Here is a 12,236-nt window from a genome sequence, read left to right on the forward strand (position 1 = left end):
CCCTGATGAAGGAATTACAGACACACACACTCCATCACACTAGGGTTTGGAGGAGTCCTTTCTGAAGCCGGAAGGAACAGCCGGATATGTTGAGGACCAGAGGAGGAGTGTTAGGCGGATTGGGGAAGCAGAGAGATGGACTGGGGTTGGGGGTGGGAGGTGGAGGAGTGGGGTGGGGGTGGGGGTACAAAGCATAGCTGGAGACCAAGTGCAAAGGCCAGAGGAGGGGCTGGATGTGCTAGCAGGTGGACAGAACAGATGGGCTTGTGGAGCGGAGAGTGAGGCGGGGAAGGAGCTGGGGGCAGTCACGGAGCTTGAGGGAATGGGTGGTCAGGCATGGTGGCAATCGTGGATGGGCTTTGAGGAGGGACAGGACTGGGGCAAGGATTGCTGATCTCCTGGGTTGTGTGTGCTGTGTTCTCAGCATCTGCAAGGACAGGAGCAAAGGTTTCAGTAGGAGACTATGGCTATCTATCACCTATCTGTCTATCTATCTATCTATCTATCTATCTATCTATCTATCTATCTTAGAGACAGGGTCTCTATGTAGCCCTGGGTATCCTGGAACTTGCTATGTAGACCAGTATAGCCTAGAACTCACAAAGCTTTGCCTCTCCCAAGTGCGGGGTGCCCTCTCTTGTGGTCTGTCTGTTAAACCCGTTAGATGACGGTTTATAGAGTTTCGCTAATCCAGGACCAGCACTGGGTTCTGTTTAGGGCACCATGGTGAAGGGCTCTGAGAGAAGCATCTGGATAAGCATTGGATTCCCAGCTGCAGTCCAGCTGACACTGACCTGGCTGCTTCGCTGTCCTGTGCACTACATTGTGGGACACGTATCCCTAGCCTCTCCTTATTAGACACCTGGAACATCTGCACCCTCAGCTCCTAGCTGTGGCAACCCGGAACCTCTTCAGAGATTACCACATGTCCTTTGGGAGGGAAATGCTTTCCTCCATTGAAAGCCGATGGTCTAGTGGGAGGGAGGGAGAGACAACCAGCCAAGCAACAGGGACTGCAGAAAAGCAGGTTTGGGTAATACTGCCTCGCCTTCCTTCTGACTTTGTTTTGACCCTGTCTGTGTCTCCCTCTCCCCCTCCCCCTCCCCTTCCCTCTCCCTCTCTCCCTCCCCCCTCTCTGTCTCTGTCCCTCTCCCTCTCTCTCTCTCTCTCTCTCTCTCTCTCTCTCTCACACACACACACACACACACATACACACACACACCCTGTGCTATTGACCATCTGCCTGATGGGGCACAGGCTGTTCATCTGACCACCTGCCCTTTGCCCCAACCCTTCCTATTTTCCCTCCTGCCACTGATCTAATTCTGCCAACCCCTTCAAGAAAGAGGTAAAACCATGCATACACGCACACACACGCATGCACACACACACACACACACACACACACACACACACACACGCATGCACACACGCATGCGCACACTCCTCCCAGAGCCGGCATCTTGTCCTAAGGAGGCACAAGTTTTGTCTGCCTCTTTGTGGCTGTAACAGAATGCTGTCAGTTTCATCCTTAAAGGTGGGCCCTGCTGTCACTGTTCCCCAGGTTGGCTCGGGTTCTAATTAGCCAAACAAACAACACAAAACCAAGATATTTTAAGCCCCATCCCTGCCTCAGTCCCCCTCATTTCAAGTCAGACAGAAAGCCTGCTGCTTGCCTGCTTGCCCAAGGCAGATAAGTCCAGGGCGCCTGTTTCCTTGTCGCTGCCTAAGCTATCTTGGGATGCAGCTTGCAGAAGCAGCTCCTCCTGCTGCCGCCTGGCTGCTGGCCAGAGGCTTTGAGAACCATCTCAGGGAGGCCTGGCCTCTGGTAAGTGAGGCGCAGGGGGTTGGGGGGGGGAAGCTGGACCAGCCCTTCCTCTCCTTGACACTGCATGGCTTCCGGAGAACCAGATTCTGACCTTGTAAGGGGCACAGAACTGAGCTACGTGCGTAAGCTTCTTCTTACGTTTTATTCTGAGACAAATTCTCACTAAGTTGTCCAGGCTGGCCTTGATCTCACCCTCAGAGAAGCTCAAGGCTAGCCTTGAACTTTCCATCCTCCTAACACAGTCCCTCCCTCCCTCCCTCTTTCCACCCAGTAGCTGGGATTATAGGCCTGCACCTCCATGTCTAGCAAAAGAGACATGTTTTAATGTAATTTTATTAGCTCATTATTTATTAATATCATTGAGGAGTCTACTTGTTTAGGCTTGATTCTGCTTTTCTGTGCAAAGCTTTATGGTTAGGCTTTTTTTCTTTTTCTTCTTCTCTCCTTCACTCCCATTGCCTCGGACTCCCAACCTCAGTACAATGTACATTCTGGGTCTCAAAATTCCTGGCAGTGCTGGGGGCCCAACCTGCAGTGTTTTTACTGTATCTTTGGTTTCTATTCTCTGGATGTCAGCAGCCAGCTCTTCTCTGTGACAGCCCAGAAGTCTCCATTTGTCACTTACATTGTGGGGGGAGACAAAATTGCATCTGTTGGGATGCACGATTTTAAGAATTATAAAAAGCATCCTTCGAGGTGGTAATTAATCTAGCCGGAGGTTTGGACAGGAAAGGGGCTTCCCCGGCCTCATCCGTAACAGGAGGTATCAATCGAATCCGCTGTCCCGCAGCTCTGTGCCTCAATGCGAAGACCACCTAAGGGTGGACTGCTTAAGAGGAAGATAAAGGGCTCGACATTGCTGATAAAGGGAGAAATTGGCCTGGGTCTGGCCTCACTCCGGTGGCTGTCTCCAGAGGCACAGCAATCCAGGGTTACTACTGGGGTGGACGTCAGATCACAGGCATCTGCTGTGTAACCTTGAGTGTTGCACATCGCTTCTCTGGGCCCAGTTCAAGGTGTAAGCCATCCCTACCCTGATGAACTTAGCCTCTGAGCAACACCGATGCGGCCCTTGAGCCCAGGCTTTGAGAAGCAGTCCTGTTTCTCGCCAGTCAGCCACATTCCATTAAGCACCGGATCAGCCTCGGTTGGTTGGTAGGCGGACCTCCGGCTTCCTCCTCAATCTGTGTTCTTCCCAGAATCCCTGTCTGCAGCCTACCTTTGTCTCTTGTCTCCAGCCCAGTTACATTTCCCAGATAACCTCCGACAAGGCTGAATGGCAGCAGCATTCCTCAAACAAAGCTGCCCCATAGGTCACCGGCACATGCCGGCGGCTTCCTGCTCTTTGCCCTAGAAAACAGTTCAAGTGATCAGAGCCTGGGAGAGAGGGAGGGAGGGAGGGAGAAGGGAGAGCCATCGGGAATGTGTTGTGCTTACACAACAAGCTTTAACCTGGGAGTATCCAGGCGCTCCCCTGCTGTGTATGTATTCCCCTTGTCCAGTCGTGAATTTAGGTGTCCGTGAGATCCACGAGCAACTCCATGTGTTGCAGCCCCCTCCCCCAAGCTATATTTGTTAATGGCTGATGGTAGAGTCTGAAGTCACATGAATAGGAGAGGAGAGGGTGCCAGAATTAGGCCTCTGGTTCCCCATTTGGTCCCAGTAAGGTTTCCCTCCCCAGTAAGAGCTGACCCCTCCCTTTGGGTGAAGCCAGGCCTGTTGTTCTGAGTGCCTTTGTCAGGCCTAGTGGCTCCAGAGATGTCCCCGCTGCTATCTGCCTCAGATGGTTAAAACAACAAAATCCTGTCTCCTTTCCAAAGCCAGAGTTTGCCCTGCAGTAGTGTGTGTTTAGATTCCTGACTGGGTCTAGGGAGCAGATCCCCAGCCTGGGAGAGTGCATGCTGGCCTGCTGGGCGTCTGTTGTCCTTGGGGGGCAGGGAGAGCAAGCCTTCAGCTCAGCTCTTCAATTCCTTTGAGGAAACGCTGGGGGAGGCAGGAATGAGTCCTAATTTCAGTAGCTGAGGGGGACTTTATTGCTTTCTGGGTCCACCTCCTGGTGTCTGGCTGCATCAGCTCCCAGCCCTTGAAGAAAGGTGTTTATTTAGCGTCTGTTTTTTTTTTTTAAATCTTGTTAATTAAGGATGTTGTTTAAAAAAAAATAACTGAAGATTAGGAGAGAGCCTTGGACAGTCTTGGATTCTTCTCTGTGCCTTTTCTACAAATGGCAGCTTTTAGGAAGGAGTCAGGCACTGGTCTCCCACCCAGGACCATCGGGCAGAATTCTAAGCAGGTCTGAGAAACTAGTTAATATTTTACTGGGGAGCACAGCCAGAGATGGGGGGGAGTAGGGGGATGGCCAATGTGCGGCTGTGTGTGTGAAATCGCCCTTCCATCTGCCTTAGGGGACGAGAAGAAGCAGTTCTCTGTGGAAGTAAACTGAAGCAGGAACCCTTAGGAAGCCCAGGGGATTTGTCTGCCCACCAAACAGGGCCCAGTTCCCCCCAGAACACACATACAGGGGCGATTGTGGCAGAAAGGGCCAACCTGTGGGTGTGTAGGCCTGACTATAATGGAGGTTCTTGTTTCCTGGCCCGGTTTGACATCTTTCTCTGTCCCTCTGGATTTAAATGGCTTCTCAGACTGAGGCACTGCCTGTAATGCCCTGGATTCAGAAGGTCCACGCCTCCTGGGGAAGCAGAGGCGAGACAGCAGTTAGCTAGCTCCCTCTCTCTTTCTGCATCTGCCCAGAGAGCTGCAGCTGGTATTTTTCCACAGGCCTTTTCTGCAATCTCAGGGCCTAGTTTTTCCCAGCAAGGCCCAGAGTCCGAGAGAGGGTTAACAGGCAGGAAGCTGAAGGCATCACAGACTAATACGGAAGTCAGATTTTTGTTTAACTGACAGGTTTAGCAGGCCTCATCGGTGGGGGAGGGAGCAGGGAAGGGAAGTCTTAAATGGAGGCATGTGGCCTGCTAGCAACAGCATTTGGCTTTTCTTAGGGTAAGCCTGGAGAGGGTCCCTCCCTTGCCATCTTGACAGAGACCTTTTGGGTTTTTCTTTGAGGACTGACTGAGGAGGGTGGTGAGAGGTTATAGGTCTCCCAGCTTTGCAAATGGCTCTGTGGGCCTGCTTTTTCCAACAGGCACTCTGACCATGACTAGGCAAACTTGACCACTTCTCCCCACAGCAGCGCTACCTCTCAGCTCTCAGGAACCTGGGAGCCCCTTGCCGATTTGTTGGGGGCCTCCCTTGGGTTGCCTCTTCCCCCCTCAGCCCCTCAGAGGCCTGCATCTGGCTTTGTCCCCATTGCTCCTGTCTCCCCGGGGGCTCTCCACCCCTAAGCTCGACTTTCTCCTTTGAGAGCCACTCAAGCTGGCTTGTTCTATAAAACGGCCTGATCGCCTGCTTAGAAAAGGACTTCTGTGTGGGGGCAGGTGTGGTTGAGTCGTCCAGCCCACCCCAAAAGGGCTCTTCCCAGTGGCATGCTGGCCTCAGGCTTTGCTGGAGCAGGTCAGGCTGGCTGCACGGGTTTGCCTGGACTGGAGAATCTAGCCAGGGGGTGGGAGAAGTGCTTGTGGAGGCCCCTTTCCCAAGTTTTTCTTCCTGCAAAAGGCCTAGCTTAGCCTGTCTTTTTCTATGCACAGGATGGCTCTTGCTCACCCGAGCCTCACAAAGATAATCGCTCAGGAAGTGTTTCAGCCAATCCGCGGCGGCTTTACACTCCGATTTGCCGGGGCAGCCAATCGGGGATGAGCTTTTATTAGGCGGCCAGATCATCAGCCGAAGTGCCAAACCCTTTTTCTGTGAGAACTAGGAGCCTGTCCTCCATGTTTTATAAGTATTGACATTACACAGTTAACAATGCATCCACAGAGGTAAGCTCGGCTTTTTAACCATCTTTTCCCCCTCCCTCTCAGTCATCCGAGTCGTGGGCTAGCAGTGTGATTTCTCTGTAGCCTGGCTCTACCACACTCACCCCCCCAGAGCACTTAGGGTAACTTGGGACTGTTTAGAGAGATTTTTTTTTTTCCTTTTTGGGTCACATGGCTAAGTAGCCATTAGCCATAGCCTGATTTTACAGACTGGTGAGGGCCTGGAACACCTTTATTCTGACCAGGACAAAGAATTTCTGGAATAGTTTGAAGCTAGATCCTGGTATGCCAAAAGAGAAGCTATTATCCCCCCTCCTTTTATTTTTTTTTTTCCTCCCTTCCTCTCCCCCTCTCTCCCTCTCTCTCTGAACAGTCCTCCCCCCGCACTGTTGTCTGCTGTGTGTCACATGCCTGCTGGGGGAAGAAAATGGAAGGTAAGCCAGAAGGTCTTCTCCCAGCACAGTTCAGGACTGCCTGTGGCAGATAGCAGAGCAAGCAAGCCTGCTTCTCCAGAGAGATTCTGGGAAAGGCTGGGCTAAATTCTGACAAGAGAGGATGCGTGTTTGCAACAGAACCCAGGCCTGAGCAAGAGCAGGACTCAGGGAGCCCAGGCTGGGTCCTGGGCCTAGGTGGGTGGTGGTGTGTGGACTGTCTTCTCTTCTCCTCCAGAGCTTCGCACTTGTAACAACATTGTTCAGCCTTTTCTCCCCCCCTCCCCCGACTTAGCTTGGTACAGAGTGTTCTTCAAGTCAGCCTACAGCCAGCAAATGGTTCTGAAAGTGTTTCCTAGCCTCTGAGGGAGTTTTCTGGAGTAGGCATGGTGCCTGGGGGGGTGGGGTGGGAGTGGGGATGGGGAGAGATTTTGAATAACATCCTGCAGGGGGAAAAGAAAGATCAGTGAGGACTCTGACTCCTTTAGCTTTACAGTCCTGCATGATTTTCCATGGGCTAATGTTTCTTTTATCCTCCCCCCCCCCCTTTAAAACATTATATCATCTTCTGTCCTCTGTCATGCAGCACTGAGACATGGATCACACCTGAGGCTCATGACAGCATCCCATATCCAGTTGCTGGGTTGTGTTGTTGTGGTGGTGATGGTGGTGTGTGTTTTTAATAATACCATGTAACTGTTTACCAAAAAAAAAAAATTTTTCCTTTTTGATCAAGTCCCAAATCTGCCAGCCTGTCTTCTCCTCCTCCTAACTGGGGAAAAGTGAGACGGTTGTCTGAACGTGTGTTGGGTAAGTAAAGTAATCCATCTCTTCTGTGAGCGTGTATCAAGAGTTTGGTGACCCTCTGGGGTCTGTGGTAATGGGTGTGTGTGTGTTTCTAGAGTGTCTTGAGTTTAGGTGATGGCTTGAATCCACTGTTGTTCCTGCTAATCTGCAGTTAAGGACTGAAGATCTCACTTCCTGTTTACCCTCAGCTGGGAGGAGGAATTACTGGGTTCATTTGTGACTTGCAGCCAGACCTTGAATTGTGTTTGGCTCTTCTGAACTCTGGGTAGGTGATCTGCTTGTGACATGTGAGCAAAACTGTTCTTAGGGGTTCCAGAGCCTACACACGGGGCATGAGCCTGTGTGTGCGCCTTGTGTTTTCATGTGTAAGTTTTACAGTGTTTATATCTAGTGCAGAAGCCTATCCACTCCCAAACTAGGTTTGGCTTAGGACTCACTGACCACTAGATATGGGCTTTACCTCCCTGGCGGTCTGCTTTACACCTCTCTGTGCATGTTGGCTTTGCATTTGTCCTACTTCTGAGGCTGCAACTAGAATTTTAAAACCCTCACCTTCAGGGTCCACCTGGAAGCTCACCGCATATTTCCTGCTTTGAGACCCAGCCAGGCTGGCATGGAATCGCTCTGTGCGCAGTGGCTATCCTAGGCCAACTTCACAGACTCTCTACTCTCTTTTTTAGTGTTCAAGCAACTGGACCTTTGACATCAATTGAAAAAATTAGTAAAGAGAGACAGACTAAATTATCAACTGGGCAGTCTGTGTGGGGCAGGCCAGCGTCTGGGAGTCACACAGATGGACTATAACGTTCTTTAAGCAGTGGCTCAGCCTCACACAAGTTCCGCTACTCTCTTTATTCTTGTCTCCTTGCTGTAAATGGAAATTACAAACCCAGTTTCTTGAGGCCTCTGCAGAACCAGTGGCTAATCACCAGCCTCCTTGTTTGCCTCCCTCAGCCCTTTGCGTAACTTCTTGGGCTGAAAGGAAACTTGAGGGCAAAGCGTTTGTCCTCTAGAAGCTCGGATTAAAATGGCTCCTACAGGTTTGGGAAGGCAGGTTCTGTTTGTGAGTGTGAACCCCAGCCAATTCCCCAGCCCCGGCTCAAGCTGGCTGCTTTTCCTCGTGGCCACTACCATGCCTGGGTTGGTAAAAAGTTAATTGCTTTCGAAGTTGCATTCTTTTCCAGTTACTAAAGAGGGAATTTAGGAAAAAAAGTCTGCATTGCAGTTGGATTGGGCGAGATCTCAGTGCTGGCCCACAGACTAACCTGACGGGGTTCCCTTTTCTTCCTGTACTCTTAAACCAGTAGATTTAGGGGAAAGGTTAAAAGACTGGCATTTGCAGTGGCCTGAGTATAGGACTTCTGGAAATTTCTACTATTTGTTGTTGTTGTTGTTCCTTTTAGGACAACCAGGTGGCCAAGCTGAGGTTTCTTCTGCGTTCCATCCCTAGGACTCCCCCATCCCCCACCTTGCTTTTCCTCATCAAGGTGGAAGGTTCACCACTTGTGCAAATTGCAGAGGCGAAAACAAACTGATGGGCTGTCTTCCTTTTTCCTCCTGCCTCCTTGGTCCCCAAAGAGGAGTCACAGCTGCAAAGGAACAGATACAGACACTGGTGCTTTTGATCTCTCTCTCTCTCTCTCTCTCTCTCCCTCTCCCTCTCCCTCTCCCTCTCCCTCTCCCTCTCCCTCTCCCTCCCCCTGCCCCTCCCTCTCCCTTCCCCTCCTTCTCTTTCTCTCTCCTCTCTCTCCCCTTCCCCCTTCTCTCTCCCTCCATCCCACTCTCCCTCCCTCTCACCCTCCAGCCCCCCTCCCACTCGCTCCTCTCCCCACCCCACCCCCTTCTCCCTCTCTCCTCTCCCTCTCCTTCAGTGACTCCCTCCCTCTCATCTCTCAGCCTTCTCCCCACCCTCTCTCCCGTTTAAGACCTTCTTAGATGGGTGCCCCATTCTGCTCGGGAGATGAAGTGGCCCTCATGTAGGGGAGGGGAGCAACTGCTTTTATTAGCTCCAGAAAACGGCCCAGTGCTCAGTCTTAACTAGGAATTAATTACATATAGTCACTCAGTAAACTTTCTTCGGGTTTTTTTTCTAATTGCAGAGCGAGAACATTGTAGAAATGTTGCAGCCAAGTCTGGTCACTTTTATAATCGACGACGCTCAAAGATTTGAGTCAGAAAGAAAGCACGAGGTCCCTTGGATTAAAAATTAGGGATAAAAACAGTAGCTGTCTCCAGACAGCCAGTGCAGCATCAGGTCTTAAAGAAAAGGTGTGTGTGTGTGTGTTTGTGTGTGAGTGTGTGTGTGTGGTCATATTTTAGAAAGCTGGGTACTAGTGGTAACTCTGGAGGCAGGCTATGTTTGGGAAGTCCAACCTAGTCAAATGTGTGATCTCTTTTGTTTCTGTTTGCTTTCTTTCCCCTTCTGGCTCCCCTGACAGAGGCACCCGTTTGCCAGCCCTTGGATCTCTTTGCCTCTGGTTGACCCTGAGGAGAAAGACACATTCAAGGGGTCCCTCTCCATGGCTCAGATGTAAAACAGGCAGTGGTGGGTTTAGAAGCCTTCATGGTTGTTCTTCAAATGCAAAAGCAACTCAGGAGTTACCCTTGGCCTCAGGTGGCTGGGCTCCGGCCGCCCTTCCCCCGCTCGCTCGGGTTCAGCTCTCCTTCCAGACAAACAGGGAGGCCCTGCCAGCTCTGCAGCTAGCATGCTGCCAGGCCGGCCCTTCCTACCCGGATCACCTACCTGCAGGCCGGCTCCCAGCCAGCGGCTGGGCCTTGCCCGGCTCAGCCTTGGGCATGGTGCCCTCTTTTCTCCCTAGGAGCTGAAAAGCCGTCACCTTGAAACTCCCTGCTCCCAGTGCTAGAGGAATTCTGAAGCTCAGAGACCTTAGCAGTCAATGACATTGGCCACCATGAGGCTATTATTAATAGTTCGGCCTGTGAAGGGGGCTTTTACAAAATGCATTGTTACCTCCTGGGGTCTGTGGGGGGAGGTGGACGGAAACCTCATTTGTGAGAGTCTTCCATGGGCTTGGGTTAGTCCTCTGTAGACTGAGGGTCTGTCCTTGATGATCCCCCGGCCTCAGGAGTGGCTGCTGTTCTTTGGTGGTAGCAGATTTTATGCTCACAGTCTTTACGTTTTCACCCTGGCCTCAGACAGAGGTGCAGCCCTGTAGCTTTGCGTCTTAGATGCCTGCTGTTCTGGGAGATTTCTTTTTCACCTGGAGAAGTGATGTCGAGCTGTTCAGCTCTGGACTCAGAAGGGCACGCGAGCTTCCTCCCGCTGCAGCCTGCTCTCTAGGACAGATCTGCGTTGCAGAGACACCTGTCTGTCTGCACATTATGCCAGGGGGCCGCGTAATTCCTAACCTTCCACTCACCTCAGTGCAGGGTAAGGGGGCCCCAGCACAGTCTCCCGAGGAAGGCTGGATGCCTGAAAGGGAAGGCTTTTCTTTAGGAACCTGTGACTTCACTAAGTCTCCTTGCCACTGACTGCAGTTTGTTGTTTTTTTTTTTTTTTCCCTTCCTTCTTTTTTTATTCTTCAAACGTTGGATTGTTGGTGTCCTTTGGTGGAGCGTTTCCTAGTTCTGATGTTTATGAAGGCGGCTTTGGAGCTAGCAGGGCTCCTTAAACATGAGCTCAGGTATTGAACACACTGCTACCATTTTAGTTCAATACAGGAATGAGGCACTGTTGCCAGCCGCCATTTTAAGAATCCTGCATAAATAGCTTAGCTCCGATGACTGCCCGTTTTAGGTGAGTGATTGCCGAAGACGCTTTGCTAACCGCCCCCCTCCCCCAATTAAAGGAATTTATTTGCAGATTTAGAGGAGCATGCTTGGTTTTGGTTTGGTTTGGTCCCCCCCCCCTTTACATTTTGATGCTGACGGTTGTGACAGTGGAGGGGGGGTGATGCTGTGCCTTGGGTATTAAGTATTTCTTACAGTCTGGACCCTTTTGGTCTTTTGAATGAATGTAAAACCTAGGAGAAGCGCCTGGGACTGGTGCATGATTTCCTGAATTGCTGTGTGATGTTTTTTTGACTAGGGCAGCAAGGTCTTGTACATGCTGGTTCTGTGTTCTAGCTGGCTTACAGATTGTTGTAAAAGTCAAGCAGTAAGGGCACTTGGGAAAAGAAGGATCTGCCTATTGTCTATCCATTCAGGTTCTCCCCTAACACCCTGTCAAATAGCTAGGCTTTTCCTTTTCTCTCTCTCCTTTGGAAGTGTTGAAGGGGTGAGATGCCTGGGAAACGGACCATCCCCGAGTCCTCAGAATTAATAATCAGAAGGGTTAAGGCTTCCTGGAAGGACAGGCGTGTGGAGTGCATATGCAACTTTTAATTGCTCCTTTTTTTTTTCTCTCCCCAGTGCGTGTAGGTTTAGAAGCCCAGATTTCTTGCTCAGGGAATGAGTTATGTGGGAGTCTTCTTTTTGGGCAAGGGGAAGAGATGGACTGGACTTGATTGCCTTTGCAGGTGCTGGTTCTTCTTTCCGGTGCCTGAAATGTAGCAGTCTGTGGATCCCCCCAGCAAGTGCGGTGGGTAACTATGAGGCTAAGTCCTGAGGGTCGTGCGTATACAGTGTATGCAACTAGTTGGTAATTTTTTTTTCCCTCTTGGTTTATTTCATTCTGTTCTATATGTGTCCGTTCACCCTATCAGACCTTTACAAAACAGAAATGTCAGTTTGGAAATGGGACTTGTTCCTTTGTGGATGGAAATGCTCAGGGTTGTTGGATCCTAGCAGCCAGCCGGGGGCAGAGGGAGGGCCATGTGACAAATGACATGGGGGGGGGGTTCCTGCATCTGCTAAGACTTTTAATGTGTTAATGGCAAAAGTTCAAAGTATTTTCTCCAGCTGCAGTTTTCTTTCTAAAGATTGTTATTTGGCTGCCAGCCCCCTACTTCCACCCCACAATCTCCAAACAGCTCTTAAACTAAATTGCCCAAGATCTGTGGGGGCATTTAGAAAGATACAACTCTCTCTCATCCACACCTTTGGGATGATTATTTTTAGTTCTTCTTTTCCAGTAACACACTCAGGGGCTTAACCCTGACCAATAACAACAACAACAAATAGAAGAAAAAGAAAGCCGAGATTGGAGTGTGGGCAAAGGGAAGGCCCTCAGATGTGGCTATTTGAAATGACTAGTTTTGAATTTTGGTCTTTGCTTTTGTAAACTAAGTGTTCTTTCCTCTCTCTCTCTCTCTCTCTCTCTCTCTCTCTCTCTCTCTCTCTCTCTCTTAAATTCAGACACTGCAATTGTCAATTTAGTCCGATAGAAGTTGTGCAGTTGTC

The 12,236-nt window shown here is 50.5% G+C and overlaps 1 protein-coding gene across 10 annotated transcripts in view; it reads left to right on the top strand.

The window, feature by feature from the left end:
* Nucleotides 1-4,749: 4,749 nt before the first annotated feature.
* Nucleotides 4,750-12,236, top strand: part of Zmynd8 (zinc finger MYND-type containing 8) — a 101,037-nt gene continuing 93,550 nt past the window's right edge. For 7 of the 10 annotated variants that reach the window (XM_028769634.1, XM_028769643.1, XM_028769637.1 and 4 more), the window contains exons 1-2: nt 4,750-4,825; nt 5,470-5,700. In XM_028769634.1, coding sequence (XP_028625467.1) covers nt 5,687-5,700 — 14 coding nt within the window. In that variant the 5' untranslated portion in view covers nt 4,750-4,825; nt 5,470-5,686. Of the gene's footprint in view, nt 4,826-5,469; nt 5,701-6,078; nt 6,132-6,741; nt 6,939-12,236 lie in introns of those variants that run through there. The other 3 variants (XM_028769640.1, XM_028769638.1, XM_028769639.1) reach the window with 3 other exon arrangements.

Source organism: Grammomys surdaster, unplaced genomic scaffold, assembly GCF_004785775.1.
Source record: "Grammomys surdaster isolate TR1022 unplaced genomic scaffold, NIH_TR_1.0 193, whole genome shotgun sequence".
Classification (NCBI taxonomy): domain Eukaryota; kingdom Metazoa; phylum Chordata; class Mammalia; order Rodentia; family Muridae; genus Grammomys; species Grammomys surdaster.